Here is a 15991-nt window from a genome sequence, read left to right as displayed (position 1 = left end):
AGGGCAAACTTTACTGCTTTTACTAAACTCAAGTTTTATGGTTGCTTATCATCTATATCCCTTTAATAAAGGTGTACTTTGAGTGCCCCTAGAAAAAAAGCACGGAGTTGTAGGAATTGTCTGAGATGGTATAGGTTCTCCTGCTTGAGCAGAGGGCTGGACTGAGAAGACCTCCAAGGTCCCTTCCAGCTCTTATTCTATTCTAAATTCTAAATGAATCATAACAAGTCGCTAGAATTCTTGACCAGGGATTATGGAGGGCAGAATTTCCCCCTTTTTTTCCCCAGCTGGGTTTGGGATGAAGAGAATCAATGTCCTGGTACAAGATCTCCCACTTGCTATCCTCCCAGCCTCCCCGAAACACAAAAACTCCATATTTTGAGCCAGACCCCAGGCTTGAACCAAGGGAGCCAATCAAAGGGCCACATTCCCTCTGAATCCCAAATTAGCCACAAAACAAGAGCCTTGATAGTACAGTGGTTTAGTGCACCCTGTCATTAACACAGCTGCCTGCAATTTCTGCTGGTTCGAATCTCTCCAAGGCTCAAGGTTGACTCAGCCTTCCATCCTTTCTAAGGTAGGTGAAATGAGGACCCAGTTTGTAGGGGCAATAAGCTGACTTTGTATAAAATATACAAAAGTATGAAGGCTATTGCTTAATGCATTGTAAGCCGCCCTGAGTCTCCGGAGAAGGGCGGCATATAAATCAAATTAAAAAAATAAAATTTAAAAAAAAAAAACAGCTAAAATCTCTGAGGTTTTGAGAGGGGTTTGTCCTTTCTGTACAACGTTTTTCCTTCTAAACAATGGAAGCAAGTACAGTGAGCAATTCCTTTGGGAGATGCGAAGGACACATTTCTTGCAAGAAAACACGCTTAGGAAAGAGGTTAATATGCTCCCCCGCCTTGGGAGTGGGGGGAAAAACATAAAATCTATCTCTAAACAAGCACAACCCACAAGATTATATTGGTTAATGATTTCTTTAGCAAGCAGCGTTTTCCGGTAAAGGTTACCATATTTGCTTCAATTTTGCAAAATCTTGGTTTCTGTTTCAAGGTTCAGCAGGGTATTGCTCTTAATATGTAAATAAAGCGGCAATATCTGCAGAGACCCGTTTCCACATATCAGAACTTCGGGAGCACGCCCAAAATATTTTTAATCCCATATTTTGGGATGAGGATTATAACCCCCTCCCCCTCTGCATAAATGGACCGATCCATCAGGTTAAAAGAGATTAAGCTGACCCTCATTGTGTCCATACTGTTGTGAATGTGATGAATCATTTGTGCCAGATTTCAGACATATACGCCACTCACATTCAGGAACTGCGCGATGATGAAGACTGTCAAATTCTTAGCCAAAATAGCATATTTTTGGGGGGGTCAGTTTGCATGACCCAGATAAGAAAGCTTCAAGGAATTTACAGCTTTGGGTCTCTCGTCTTCAATCTGGTCGATGGGTAGTCCTCGATTTACAACAGTTCATTTAGTGACAGTTCAAAGTTACAACAGCACCAAACCAAAAAAAACCACTTACATATGGCCATTTTCACACTTACAACTTTTGCAGCATCCCCGTGGTCACGTGATCAAAATTCAGACCATTGGCACAACTGACCCATATTTATGACGGTTGCATTGTCCCGGGGTCTTCCTTTTGGTGACCTTCTGATCAGCAGAGTCAACGGGGAAACCCGGATTCACTCAACTAACTTTTAAAGCTGCACTGATTCACTTAACAACTGTGTCAAGAAAGGTTGTGAAATGAGGCAAAATTCCCTTAAGGAATGTCTCGCTCAGCAACGTGGATCTGGCACTCAATTGTGGCCGTAAGCCGAGGACTGCCTATATGCCACCTGCATCTGAAGATGATTCAAAATATCAAAATATCTACCAAGAGCCTTGGTAGTACAGTGGTTTAATGCACCCTGTAATTAACACAGCTGCCTGCAATTTCTGCAGGTTTGAATCTTACCAGGCTCAAGGTTGACTCAGCCTTCCATCCTTTCTAAGGTAGGTGAAATGAGGACCCAGTTTGTGGGGGCAATAAGCTGACTTTGTATAAATATACAAAAGGATGAAGGCTATTGCTTAACTCATTGTAAGCCGCCCTGAGTCTCCGGAGAAGGGCGGCATATAAATCAAAAATTAAAAAAAAAAAAATTAAAAAAAATATGGATTTGATCCTTGAAATTTATGATTCATGCTTTGAAAAATCTCTATATTTATCCTTCCATTTTATTCATTGGAAAAGCTTCAGCATTTATTTTTTTTTGGCCAGTCTGGAGAACTACCAGACTCACTTCTTGGGGTGCCTCTTCTGTTGGGGAGCACTATCCTAGAAAGTCACCCTATTGTCCCTGTGGCATCAAGCAAACAACTTGTTTATTTTTCCAGCTGTATACGAAATCACGCCATCAAAGCAAAGAGCCACAAGGAAAACAAGCTCAAAACTACCTAAGAAAATGTTTTTTTCATGACCCTATCAGATTAATGAGGGTTAATGTTTTATTATATGTCCCAAATCTGGAAACTTTCTAATCTAGTTAGAACTTTGGATACATACAGTATACACACACACAAAACTAGTCTTCTCTACATGAGATGAGCAGCACACAAGATAAAAAAAAGTAAACTTGGACTTGCAAAACAGATAAATTATGTGTTTATAGAAGTGTACTTGCGTGCACTTACAAATGCTGATTTAAGAAAATTTGGCATCTCTCAGCCTTTGAATCAGCTGGGCACTAGAAGAAAAGTAAGACCGGACAACGTGATTCTATGGTATTCATTTTCAAAAATTGAAAATTAACACTGGTAAAAATAGAGGAAGCCTAAATATTTAATCATCAAACACATGTGCGGGTATGAGTGTTTGCACATCTCTATAGATTGTGTAAGCATGTGTGCACACTTTTGCTTTTAAAAGTTTTTAGTTTTAATTGCTTCTTCCTCCCACTAATTTCATTTTTTTCCTCCTTTTTCCTCCTCTGTGTATTTTAAGATAGGATTTTTTTACCTCCCCCCCTCTAACTTTTTTTAATATACCAGTTTAGATTCCTTTCCTTAGTATTTCTTACTTTTTTTCCCATTTAATAGCAATAGTTATAGTGCTAGTTTTAAAAAAAATTACACAGCACGCTGCAAAAGGTTTGTTTGTTTTTTTAAAAAAATTGTAATGTTTCCAAATCTAATAAAATGGTATTCATTGTTGCAATATTTTTTTCTCCTTTTTTCAAGTTAAGTGTTTGTTTTAGACTGTAAAAGCCACTAAGAGTTACATTGTTTGAATTGGGCATGTAAATCTTGAAAACAAACAAAAGAAATAGATTGTAGCAATACTGAGAACCAAACAACAGCATTTGTGTGTAATGTGTGTATGTACCTACATATGTTGGGCACATAGTAGAAATCCCACCATCCTTTAATCTGTGTTGAGGGCGGCTTTTGTGTAGTCACAGCTCTCGCCTGACTTTTCCATGCCTGCTGTGGGCAGCTCTAAATTTGTAATGATTAAGCAAAAAGGGGTAACTCCCCCGCTAATTTTTAAATTTTTACTTTTTTTTGAAAAGAATGCAGTCTGTCCAGTTTGTTAGACTAAATAAAATAATCTCAGTGCCGAAGTGCGGGGAAACACTGAGTTGGTCTATTTCCTGCTGAGCCTGGCAGATAGCAAAAATAGGAAAGAGCTGGCACCAAAATGATAAGGCGGCCTTTTCCCTGTTCAGGATGTAATTAAACTTGGGAATTTTGCAAGATCCAGTAGAATAAAACCTTAGGAAATCCTTCTATATGCGGCCACTTGATTTAGGCTCCTTGTTGTCCCACTTACTGTTCTGGAGAACAATGAGGTGTCCAAATGTAGAGATTCTCAATCATGGCTGATTAGATAGGTTTGTTGTTATAGAAATGGCTAGCATATACGAACATATTAAAAAGTTTGACGTTTTATGTTATCGCCTTATTCTAGTGCATCAAAAGGAGTCGGAAGTCCATGCTTTTCTTTTTCTTTTCCTCTTTACACATTTCCTCTTCCCCTTCTCCTCCTCTATTTCCCCATTATTCTTATTATTCTTTGTCCTTTTGTATTTTTTTTAAAATTTGATTGATATGCCGCCCTTCTCTGGAGACTCAGGGCGGCTTACAATGCGCTAAGCAATAGCCTTCATCCTTTTGTATATTTATACAAAGTCAGCTTATTGCCCCCACGAACTGGGTCCTCAATTTACCTACCTTTGAAAGGATGGAAGGCTGAGTCAACCTTGAGCCTGGTGAGATTCAAACTTACAGTCATTGCAGACAGCTGGTGTTAATCACAATGCTATCAGTCTGCTGAGCCACAATAAAAATTTGAATTGGAGATGCTCAATTTTCCAGGTCATGGTTGTCCCAAAGGTTACGTTTTCCAAAAGGCAATTGGAATTTCTTGGGTTTTTTTTTTTTCCCCTTTGAAAACATTTCACTTCTCATCCAAGAAGCTTCCTCAGTTCCAAAAAACTAAACTGAACTGAACCTGAAGAAGCTTCCTGGAGATCAGAAGTGAAATGTTTTCTCTCCCCCAAAAAAACAAAACCCTAAAAAGTCCAATTGCCTTTTGGGACAATGAGGTGTCCAACAATGTAACAACAACATTGCAGAGATGGTGCTTCAAGACAATTATTTTCTGGCCACGGTCAACGAGATAGCGTGACTTTGGCCAATCGAGACCGCATGCCTGAAGGACTTGCTTTAATTTAAACCCACAGCGAGCGCTAATTTAATCAATGGAAAAAAGGGCAGCAATGTAATTGTGACCTAACTTTTCTCCTTTAGAGGGTTAGTTTTATTTTTAGCAGCTGTCCAAGTCCACCGCCCTGCCTTTTTTCAAAAGAAGAAGAAGAAGAAGAAGAAGAAGAAGAAGAAGAAGAAGAAGAAGAAGAAGAAGAAGAAGAAGAAGAAGAAGAAGAAGAGGAAGAGGAAGAAGAAGAAGCAGCAGCAATGCAAACTAAAAGTTTCCCCAGGCAAGATATTAAGTTACTGTCAACACCAAAATGTATATTGAACAAAGAATCTTTATATCTGAGCTCTTCACTTAACAGGTCAGATTACATAGCTTCACAATATGGATCGTACCGTAGCTGAAGACATGCATTTAGCTTTGCGTGGGGTTTGTTAGCTTACTCTTAAGAGGTAATTGGAGGTGATTGATTTGGGTTTCGCTGGTAAAGGCGCCAATGTAAACGCAAAGAGGATAAAAGAGTGTGTGGTTTTAAAAACCCTTCACTCAAAGTGGAAGTGACTCTACCAGTTCAACCCAAAAAGTGGGGAGAAAGTTAATTCCTCTGTTTTTCTAACCTCTTAAACTGTCTGTTGTTGACCTCACCCTATTCCTGAGAGGTCTGTAAGGGGCGTGCATAAGCACACCAACATGCTTATCGTCCTTGTCCTTCTGTCCCCATTTATTTGTACCCATTTCATTTTCATTTTCATTTCATTTTATTTGATTTATATACCACCCTACTCCCGAAGGACTCAGGGAGGTGAACAGGCACAAGATAAAAAACATAGAATACAAAAATTTAAGAGCAGAAGTAAACTCAAATTAAATCAATTTAGCCCAAGACAGATTTAAAACCCCAGGTTAAGAACAAATTAAAAATTTACATTAAAATTTATATTAAAAAGAGAATGGGAGAAGTTAGGCCAGATCAGCCTGGTGAAATAAAAAGGTCTTGAGAGCGCGGCGGAAGGTGCGTAGATCCGGGATCCTCTGTATCTCCGGGGGGAGCTCGTTCCAGATAGTAGGTGCCCCCACAGACAAGGCTCTCCCCCTGGGGGCTGCCAGCCGACATTGTTTGGCCGACGGCACCCGGAGGAGTCCTTCTCTATGAGAGCATACCGGCCGGTGGGAGGCCGTTTGCGGCAGCAGGTGGTCCCGCAAATAACCAGGTCCTAAGCCATGGAGCGCTCTAAAGGTGGTAACCAAACCTTGAAGCGCACCCAGAAGACCACCGGGAGCCAGTGCAGCTCGTGCAGGAGAGGTGTTACATGGGAACGCCACGTCGCTCCCATAACCACCCACGCGGCCGCACTCTGCACCAATTGGAGCCTCCGGGTGCACCTCAAGGGGAGCCCCATGTAGAGAGCGTTGCAATAGTCCAGGCGGGAAGTGACGAGGGCATGAGTGACCATGTTTAAGGAGTCCCGATCCAGAAAGGGACGCAATTGGCGAATCAGGCGGACCTGATGGAAAATCCTCCCGGTCACGGCCGTCAAGTGCTCTTCTAAAGACAGTAATGAATCCAGGAGGACGCCCAAGTTGCGAGCCCTCTCCGTGGGGGCCAATGATTTGCCCCCAATAGTCAGCGATGGCGTCAACTGACTATTTCCTGTATTCATATCCATGTTTATGCTTATACCTGTTATCTCGTACATGTTTGACTAAATAAATAAATAAATGAATAAGTAAGTAAGTAAATAAGTAAGTAAGTACTTGGGCCTGGTGGCTCAGCAGACTGATAGCATTGTGATTAACACCAGCTGTCTGCAATTACTGCAGGTTCGAATCTCACCAGGATCAAGGTTGACTCAGCCTTCCATCCTTTCCAAGATAGGTGAAATGAGGACCCAGTTTGTGGGGGCAATAAGCTGACTTTGTATAAATATACAAAAGGATGAAGGCTATTGCTGAGCACATTGTAAGCCGCCCTGAGTCTCCGGAGAAGGGCGGCATATAAATCAAATTAAAAAAAAAAAGTAAATAAATAACCCCAAAGGTGCTTTTTTTTCCCCCAAAAAAGACAACTGGACTTTGATTTTTTTCCCCCTTAGCACATGTTTTGCTTCTCATCCAAGAAGCTTCTTCAGTTCTAACTTGAGTTAGCGAAATGTTTTCAAAGGAAAAAAACAAACAAACAAAGAAAGAAAGTCCAGCGGTTTTTTGGAAAAGCACCTGTTGGGACAATCATGACATGGATGATCGAATATCTCCAGAGACATGTCTTTTTTTTAAAAAAATGTTTTAGTGCAGTGGTGAAATCCACATTTTTTTTTACTACCGGTTCTGTGGGCATGGCTTGGTGGGCATGGCAGGGGAAGGATACTGCAGAATCCCCATTCTCTCCCCACTCCTGGGGGAAGGATATTGCAAAATCTCCATTCCCACCCCACTTCAGGGGAAGGATACTGCAAAATCCCCATTCCCTCCCCACTCCTGGGGAAGGATACTGCAAAATCCCCATTCCCTCCCCACTCCAAGGGAAGGATACTGCAAAATCCCCATTCTCTCCCCACTCCTGTGGGAAGGATATTGCAAAATTTCCATTCCCACCCCACTCCAGGGGAAGGATACTGCAAAATCCCCATTCCCACCCCACTCCAAGGGAAGGATACTGCAAAATCCCCATTCCCTCCCCACTCCTGTGGGAAGGATACTGCAAAATCCCCATTCCCTCGCCACTCCTGGGCCAGCCAGAGGTGGTATTTGCCGGTTCTCCGAACTGCTCAAAATTTCCGCTACCGGTTCTCCCGAACCTGTCAGAACCTGCTGGATTTCACCCCTGCTTTAGTGTCTGACAAACAAACAAGAGGCAAAAATAAAAAGCACATTTCAAGAAATCCCTGTCAATCTTTCTAATTGGAAAGGCTTTGCCTGATTACCTAAACCTTTTGAGTTTGAGTTATAAATTCAAGGGGAGGCTGAAGAGTATCTCATCTTAGACAATAGAACTATCTAGTTTATATTTGTTTTGTTTTGTTTATTTAGACACCGCCCATCTCAGTATGATTCTGGGCGGTTCACAACTACGCAACCAGTAATATAATCAGTTCCCTTTCATTTTTCCGAATAGAAAAGGGGAATTGTTTTTCCTATAAGGAACTAAATATACTCTTTGATGAATGATTAACTTCTCGATCAATTTGCTCACAAATTTCATCGAGGGGAGTTAAGACAAGGACATTCAGAGCTTGGTTTGCCCAGTCTATGCAGACATGATTTATCTAGGCATTTTCTTATTTTTGATGCTTTATGAAACAGGATTGGCTCAGGATCAAACGTAAGTAGTTGCTGCAAAGGGATGTCAGAATTAGACCAAGCTTAATTGCTGGGAAGGGTTAATTAAAACAGGACTTAACCTGAGGATTAACTTGCATAATTAGAGTAGATTTGATGCAAACACGATAAAATCTGACCTCTACCCATTTGTGGCTTTATGCAAATATTGATCTGAGTTACGGCTTCTGATTTTGAGTTTTGAAACCTCCTGTAACAGTTTCTTAGTCCGATAAGTTGTTGAGAAAGCTTTCATTTCCCTGGGTGTCTACTTTGCGAGGCTAACAAATGACCAAATTTCCTCCCTAAGTTAGCCAACTTCAACACTCACTAGGGGCTTTTTTAAAATATAGTTCTATTTTAGAAGCTGTTTGGAAATGCAAGGCTGAAATTGTGAGGCACGTTAACAGAATAACAGAGTTGGAAGGGCCCTTGGAGGTCTTCTAGTCCAACCCACAGCTCAAGCAGGAGTCCCTATACCAGTGATGGCTAACCTTTTTGCTATCGCGTGCCAGGAAGGGGGAGGCAGGGGAGGTTCGCGGGCACGTGTGCCCACACCCATAATTCTATGCACCCTGCCCCGCAGATGCAACCCTCCTTCCCTCTGCTCCTAGCACACGATGGCCCGGTAGGTCCGTTTTTCTTTCTCACCTGGTTCCAGATCCTCTCTATGCATCTGGGGAGGGTGAAAACAGCCTTCCCCACCCCATCAGAGGCCCGAAACAGCCCGTTTCCCAACTTCTGGTTGGACAGGAAGTGACTTTTTTGCTGTCCCCAGCCTCCAGAGACTCCGACGCATGTGCACCGGAGCTGAGCTGGCGTGCCAGGCAACATGGCTCCACATGCCGCCTGTGGCACGCGTGCCATAGGTTCGCCATCACGGGTATAGGATCTCCTGCTTGAGCTGTGGGTTGGACTAGAAGACCTCCAAGGTCCCTTCCAACTCTGTTATTCTGATGGTAATGCCTTCTGTAAGACATAATGGATCGAAACGGTGATAATGTCTTTCTGTTGCAGGTATGTTATTTCAGCCCCTAAATTTATCCGTGTTGGAGCCTCTGAGCAAGTGGTAATTCAAGCCTATGGCTACACCCAAGAATTCTCCACCACCATCTCTATTAAAAGCTACCCAGATAAAACAATTACCTATGCCTTTGGTACCATCCAACTGACTCCAGCCAACCTTTTCCAAGGCTCTGTCATCTTAACGGTACGTAATAGAGCACAGCTGACCCGCTTTAAGTTGGGTTGTGCCATCCTGCTTGTATTTAAAAGCATTTCCACCCCAAATCTAGGTTCAGCCAAAGGATTTAAGGACCAATGATCCCCAGACACGGGTGGAATCTGTATATCTTGAAGCAACTTCGCCCCATTTTACAAGACAGAAGAAAATGCCGCTTACGTACGATAATGGGTTTTTATTCATCCAGACTGACAAGCCTATTTACACTCCAGATCAATCAGGTAAGTTCTTTTCCTTCGTCTTGCTTTTATTTATTTTATTATTATTATTTTATTAGTTTGATTTATATGCCGCCCTTCTCCGGAGACTCAGGGCAGCTTACAATGCTTTTAAGCAATAGCCTTCATACTTTTGTATATACCTGCTTAGTAGGGCTTTTGCCCCCCCCCCAAGCGGTGTTCTTTTTTATACAAAGTCAGCTTATTGCCCCCATAAACTGGGTCCTCATTTTACCTACCTCGGAAGGATGGAAGGCTGAGTCAACCTTGAGCCTGGTGAGATTTGAACTCGCAGTAATTGCAGGCAGCTGGCAGCTAAATACTACTTTAACAGTAGTTTAGTCCACTGCACCACCAGGCTCCTTAAGTCCCAGTTCTAGATTATCTTAATTCAACAAAAACCAAATCCACATGATGATTAAGAACGGGAAGCTGAGAACTTTATAATCCCTTTCATCATCAGCTTTTAACGGCTCCATAATCCCTTGCGGGGTGGAGTCTGGGTAACTGAATGGAGCAAGCGGAGTGTTTTAATGGCCGGATGCCTTTCCTGTTGCCAATGCGGAGTTTTGTTCAGCAGATGTATCCTCATTGTGCCCAGAGAGAGAGAAATATCTGCCTCTACCTAGGATCGAACTCACAGCCTCCTGGTTCTGAGGTGAGCGCTCCACCTCTAGGCCACCGCACCACTCCAACTTTTATGATCCCTTTGACAGATTAAAAACGTAATCTAAAAAAGATGGCGCCAAAGTTTCACGTCGCCTCTTCTCTTTTACAAGCATTTGGAGTTTTGTAATATTTTCTTCCAATTAGCTGCTTTCTCTTTAGGATCAAGTATGATCCTGTATAAAATCCAAGAGTGAAACTCTTTGCAACTCCATATGAGCAACAGAAGCCTAGTGAAAACAGCTTCTTACTAGAAGGTGGAGATATTAGAAGCTATTCCTCCAAATATGGAATTAGAGACCCATTATAGAGAAAGTCTTGATGGCCAAATCAATTCAACAAACTAAATATCAATCAGCAGTTACAGGAAGTCCTCGACTTAACAACAGTTCATTTAGTCATCCTCTTTTAACGACCACATAATCCCTTACGGGATGGAGTCTCGGCAACAGAATGGAGGTGAGTGGTCCCTATTTTTCTACTTGCATTTTATTTACCTGCTTTCGAACTGCTAGGTTGGCAGAAGCTGGGACAAGTCACGGGAGCTCACCCCTGTGGCAATAGGGATTCGAACCGCTGAACTGCCGACCTTTCGATCGACAAGCTCGGCGTCTTAGCCGCTGAGCCACCGCGTCCCTTTAAAGCAAACACATCTGTCTTAATCCTTTACAGAAGAGGCATTTCTGCTTTTCCTTCCCTCCAGAAACTCCTTTGATGAGGATGCCTGAATCTGACATATCTGCAGACTTCAGGAATTGCTCATATGGGTTGCAGCTAATTAAAATTAAATGTCATTTCGAATTATCTTTACAGTGAAAGTCCGAGTCTACTCGCTGAATGAAGAACTGAGGCCAGCTCGGCGTGCAGCTGTCTTAACATTTGTGGTTAGTTCATCTTAGCGTGCCTTTATTTACATTTTAAGCCTAAGCCAAACAGGACAATATATATGGTAAAAAGAAATAATAACTGCTTAATATCTATGGAGCTTCTCAGTCATCCAAGTCATGGCTGTCCCAGAGATGCTTTTTCAAAACTTTCTTTGTTTTTCCTTGAAGACAAGAAATGGAAACCGAGTGGAGCAAGTGGCCAGTTTTAAGTTTCTGGGTGTTATCATAAAAAGAGGACCTGACCTCACATTGCAGCACTGGTCAAAAGGGCCCAGTAGACATTATACTACCTGAGACTTCTCAGGAAACAACAACTGAATGGAAAACTGCTGGTGAGCTTCTACCGCTGCACCACAGAGAATATTTTAACTTACTACATGTGTATGGTTTGACAATTGCGCAGTGGCAGATAGGATAGCGCTCCAGAGGGTCAACGTCATTGCCCAGAGGATCATTGGCTGCCCTCTCTCCTCTTTGGAAAAGCTTTATAGCTCCCACTGTCTTAGGAAAATTCAAAACATTCTTAAAGATCCATCTCACTCTGGGCACCCATTTTTTTTTTTGAACTATTACCATCTGGCAGACGGTACAGGACAATAGGACCTCGGTGCCTTCCGCCGTGCCCTTAAAACTTTCTTTTTTTCAGCAAGCCGGGCTGGCTTAACATATTTTTTAACATATTTTAAAATATTTTTAATTGGCTTGTTATCTTAAATTGGGGCCAAATTAATATATATATATCTTTTTAATTGTTTTTAATGTTTGTATTGTATGTTTTTATCTGGCTGTACACCGCCCTGAGTCCCTCGGGAGAAGGTGCGGTATATAAATTCGAAATAAAATAAAAAAATAAATATAAAATATAAAATAAAAACAAGGACAAATAGGCTGAAAAACAGCTTCTATCCCAGGGCAGTAACTATATTGAATTCTACTGTATACTGCAATATTAATGCAATATCAGGGGTTTTCAATTCAACTGTATAGAATGTGGAGGAGGTGTGTTTATTTTTTATGTATAATGTACACTGAAGATGGCATTTAATTTTGTTGTATGAGGTGCAATGACAATAAAGTAAGACAAAGTAAAGTAAGACAAAGTAAAGTAAGTAAAGTAAAGTAAGACAAGACAAGACGAGACGAGACGAGACATTTTGCTTCTCACCCAAAAATCTTCTTCTATCGTGATGGTAACTGGAAAATCCATCTGCCTTTTGAAAAAGCAACTTTTAGGGATAAAAATCTCCTTCCTACCAAAGCGACATCTTCACTAGCAGTCCCTCCTTTTCAGATTGTGGATCATTATTTATAGATAAAAGGGAATCGGAGACTAAGGCTGGAAACATACTAAAGATTATTAAATGTAATTTGCTGAAGTTTAAGGATTTGGGCGTCCATGGCATTTTTAAAAAGACGTTCTACATCCGAACAGAAATGAATAATACGTCAACTCTCAATAAAGCTCCACAAATATCTTGTGCTTTTTTTCAAAGTGCTCTTTTGTCTCCCATGAAGGACCCAGATAAAGTAGAAGTGGACATCATACGTGAAGTAGATGCTACCGGAATCGTCTCGTTTCCTGAATTCAAAATTCCTCCATATCCTAAGTAAATCTGTTTACATTTTCAATACAATACCTTGAATTAAATATTAGTTTGCAAGCGAAATGTACAAACACAGCAGTGAAATACTATGGAAACAAATTTGTAGGTATGCAGATTCCTGCATCCAATTAAGAAAATGAACAGAAGGTGAAAATTGTTATTTATTATTTATTATTATTATTTAAATAAAATTATTTAAAATCCGGGCTGCCATGCATTTAAATGGCCACACGATGGCAGCAAAGCATTAGATTTTATATTCCAGCACCTCATCTATGTATTTTGGAGCAGAGAAATAATCAGACCTACCAAAAAGAAAAGACTATTTAAAGATCTACAATTATTTAACTGCATTATGGGATGTCTTGTTATTATTTTTTTTTTTTAGGTTTGGTATTTGGACCATTAAAGCCAAGTATGATAAAGAATTCACAACCTCTGCCGTAGCAGAGTTTCAAGTGAAAAAATATGGTAATCTTGATGATTTTACTGGGTTATTACTACACATATTCATGCCATGAGTATTATTATATATTTTATCCCAATATCCCAGTGGTGATCGTGCCTAATATTTCTGCCTTCTATTTTGCCCACAACAACCCTGTGAGGTGGGTCAAGGCAGAAAAAGTGGCTGTGCTGAAGGCATTTGACTCAGCTGGGGCAGTTTGAGAGATAAAACTTGGAGTTAAATATTATGACTGTCAGCTGATGTTGCTTGGAAGCAACAGAAGCTGAATTCCCCATGTAAAATGTCAAATCTTTACCATTTTAATCTATAGTGAGAAGCATTTTCCATCATATACATTTCTCAGGGCCCAGCAGATAAAAAAAGATATTCTTTTTTAATGTAAATTTTAATTTGTTCTTAACCTGGGGTTTTAAATTTGTCTTGGGCTAAATTGATTTAATTCGATTTTATTTCTGCTCTTAATTTTTGTATTTTACATGTTTTATTTTGTGCCTGTTCACCGCCCTGAGTCCTTCGGGAGTAGGGCGGTATACAAATTAAATTAAAATAAATAAATAAATATCTTCTGTAGAAAATGTATGTGTGTATGTGTGTGTGTATATATATATTGTCATTGAACTGTTAGGAAGGAACTGTCTTTTCTTTTACATTTCAGCCATGCCAAGATTTTCGGTTGAAATTATTCCAGAAAACAGCTTTATTAGCTCTAACCATTTCGAACGCTTCAAGATTACTATCATTGCTCGGTAAGACCAGATTGTCAATTTTATGAGTTTCTAGAAAGAGTGCAGAGAAGAGCAACCAAGATGATTTAGGGGACTGGCGGCTAAAACATACAATGAATGGTTGCAGGCACTGAGCATGGCTAGTCTAGTGAAGAGAAGGACCAGGGGAGACATGATAGCAGTCTTCCAATATTTGAGGGGCTGCCATAGAGAGGAGGGGGTCAAGCTATTTCCCAAGGGACCTGAAGGCAGGGCAAAAAACAATGGATGGAAACTGATCAAGGAGAGATTCAACCTAGAAATGAGGAGAAATTTTTTGACACTGAGAACAATCAACCAATGATCGTTCCCATCAGAAGTTGTGGGAGCTTCATCCCTGGAAGCTTTCAAGAAGAGACTGGACTGCCATCTGTCAGAAATGGTGTAGGTTCTCCTGCTTGGACTAAATGATCCCTTCCAATTCTGTTATTCTGATGTTTGTGTTGCTTTGGTCTCTGCCTTCAAGGTATTTTTACAAGAAGAAGCTGAGCGAAGCCGAAGTTTACGTCCGCTTTGGAATCGTTCAAGGATCCCAAAAGAACATGTTACCCAAATCGTTGCGTCAAGTTCACGTAAGCCTGGAATGAGACCACCTTCCCCCCTCCATCAAGCCTCTTCCCTGTTCTAGATTCAGGGTTCTAGGTTTATCTTGGCAAGGGGAGGGGGCGACATCTAGGTTTCTACTTTGAATGTCACAGTCATAAGACAACATTTGGAACAGAAATTTAGCTCTAAAAATCCACGTCTTCTCCGTACGTGATTTGTTCTCCATAGAATAAAATGTTTGTTAGCAGAGCTGTGTCACTTTACATTGGAACTGTTTATAAATAATATGGACCAGGTTTTTTAAAAAAAAAAAAAACACACAGAAGAAGGCGCCAATTAAATCTGTTTTGAGACTGACACCTTCTGCCTACTAATCGTAAAGTGAAGCAGGACCAATTAGGGAACATGACACTTGGATGCAACCCAGATCTTCTCACATGGCATTTTCAAGGCTTTATTGTGTCTAAATATGAGCGCGAAGGCTGTTTGTTATCTCTGGGCAGGAAAAACCTCTCTGCCTCTGATGTAGATATGGGTTATCTGCAGTTCACAAGCCCCAAACATTTTGCCCAGTTCAACTTAGGTAGCTTCCAGACCAGATTTTACACCAATAAAGGAGGAAACCCACTGTCTGTATCCAAAATCACTGGGTTCAAGACCGCAACAGACTGCTAATTTCTTGCCTTGTTCCTAATCTTCAGATGGACGAAGGTGTTGGGGTGCTTTATTTTAATAGCCAAATAGCTATCCGTGAATTGGGATACAGTGAGCTCTCAGATATCGATGGGGCCACCCTCTATATCGCAGCTTCAGTGCTGGAGACCAGAGGTAATTGTCTGTCTGTCTGTCTGTCTGTCTGTCTGTCTGTCTACTTATCTATCTTTATTCCATCCATCCATCCATCCATCCATCCATCCATCCATCCATCCATCCATCACCTATTTCTCTCTCTCTCAATTATCTATCTATCTATCTATCTATCTATCTATCTATCTATCTTTCTTTCTTTTTCTTTCTTTCTATCCATCCATCCATCCATCCATCATCTTTCTCTCTTTCTTTTTCTCCCTCAATCATCTATCAATCTCCATCCATTCATCCATCCCTCTCTTTCTCAATTATCTATCTATCTATCCATCCATCCATCCATCCATCCATCATCTTTCTCTCTCTCTCTCTCTCTTTCTTTCTCCCTCAATCATCTATCAATCTCCACCCATTCATCCATTCCTCTCTTTCTCAATTATCTATCTATCTATCTATCTATCTATCTATCTATCTATCTATCTATCCATCCATCCATCCATCATCCATCCATCCATCCATCCATCACAGTAGTACTTAGACTTATATACCACTTCACAATGCTTTACAGCCTTCTCTAAGCGATTTACAGAGCCAACATTTTGCCCCCAACAATCTGGGTCCTCATTTTACTGATCTTGGAAGGATGGAAGGCTGAGCCAACCTGGAGCCAGTCAGGATTGAACTGGTGGCAGTGGGCAGTGAGTTAGCCTGCAATACTGCCTTCTAACCACTGCACCACCACGGCTCATGTAACAC

The 15991-nt window shown here is 41.0% G+C and overlaps 1 protein-coding gene across 1 annotated transcript in view; it reads left to right on the top strand.

Annotated features, from left to right (window-relative positions):
• The first annotated feature begins 7800 nt into the window (after positions 1 to 7800).
• The window catches only part of C5 (complement C5), a 53062-nt gene continuing 44871 nt past the window's right edge, over positions 7801 to 15991 (top strand). The window contains exons 1-9 of the mRNA XM_034416634.3: positions 7801 to 8035; positions 9049 to 9241; positions 9327 to 9495; positions 10972 to 11042; positions 12561 to 12652; positions 13038 to 13120; positions 13774 to 13864; positions 14349 to 14454; positions 15130 to 15256. Of these exons, the coding sequence (XP_034272525.2) occupies positions 7971 to 8035; positions 9049 to 9241; positions 9327 to 9495; positions 10972 to 11042; positions 12561 to 12652; positions 13038 to 13120; positions 13774 to 13864; positions 14349 to 14454; positions 15130 to 15256 (997 nt within the window). The 5' untranslated portion in view covers positions 7801 to 7970. The remainder of the gene's footprint in view (positions 8036 to 9048; positions 9242 to 9326; positions 9496 to 10971; positions 11043 to 12560; positions 12653 to 13037; positions 13121 to 13773; positions 13865 to 14348; positions 14455 to 15129; positions 15257 to 15991) is intronic.

This window comes from Pantherophis guttatus, chromosome 16 (assembly GCF_059756535.1).
Source record: "Pantherophis guttatus breed Tessera chromosome 16, ASM5975653v1, whole genome shotgun sequence".
Classification (NCBI taxonomy): Eukaryota; Metazoa; Chordata; class Lepidosauria; order Squamata; family Colubridae; genus Pantherophis; species Pantherophis guttatus.
The sequence above is the reverse complement of the archived record's forward strand: the minus strand, read 5'-3'. Positions and strand labels throughout refer to the sequence as shown.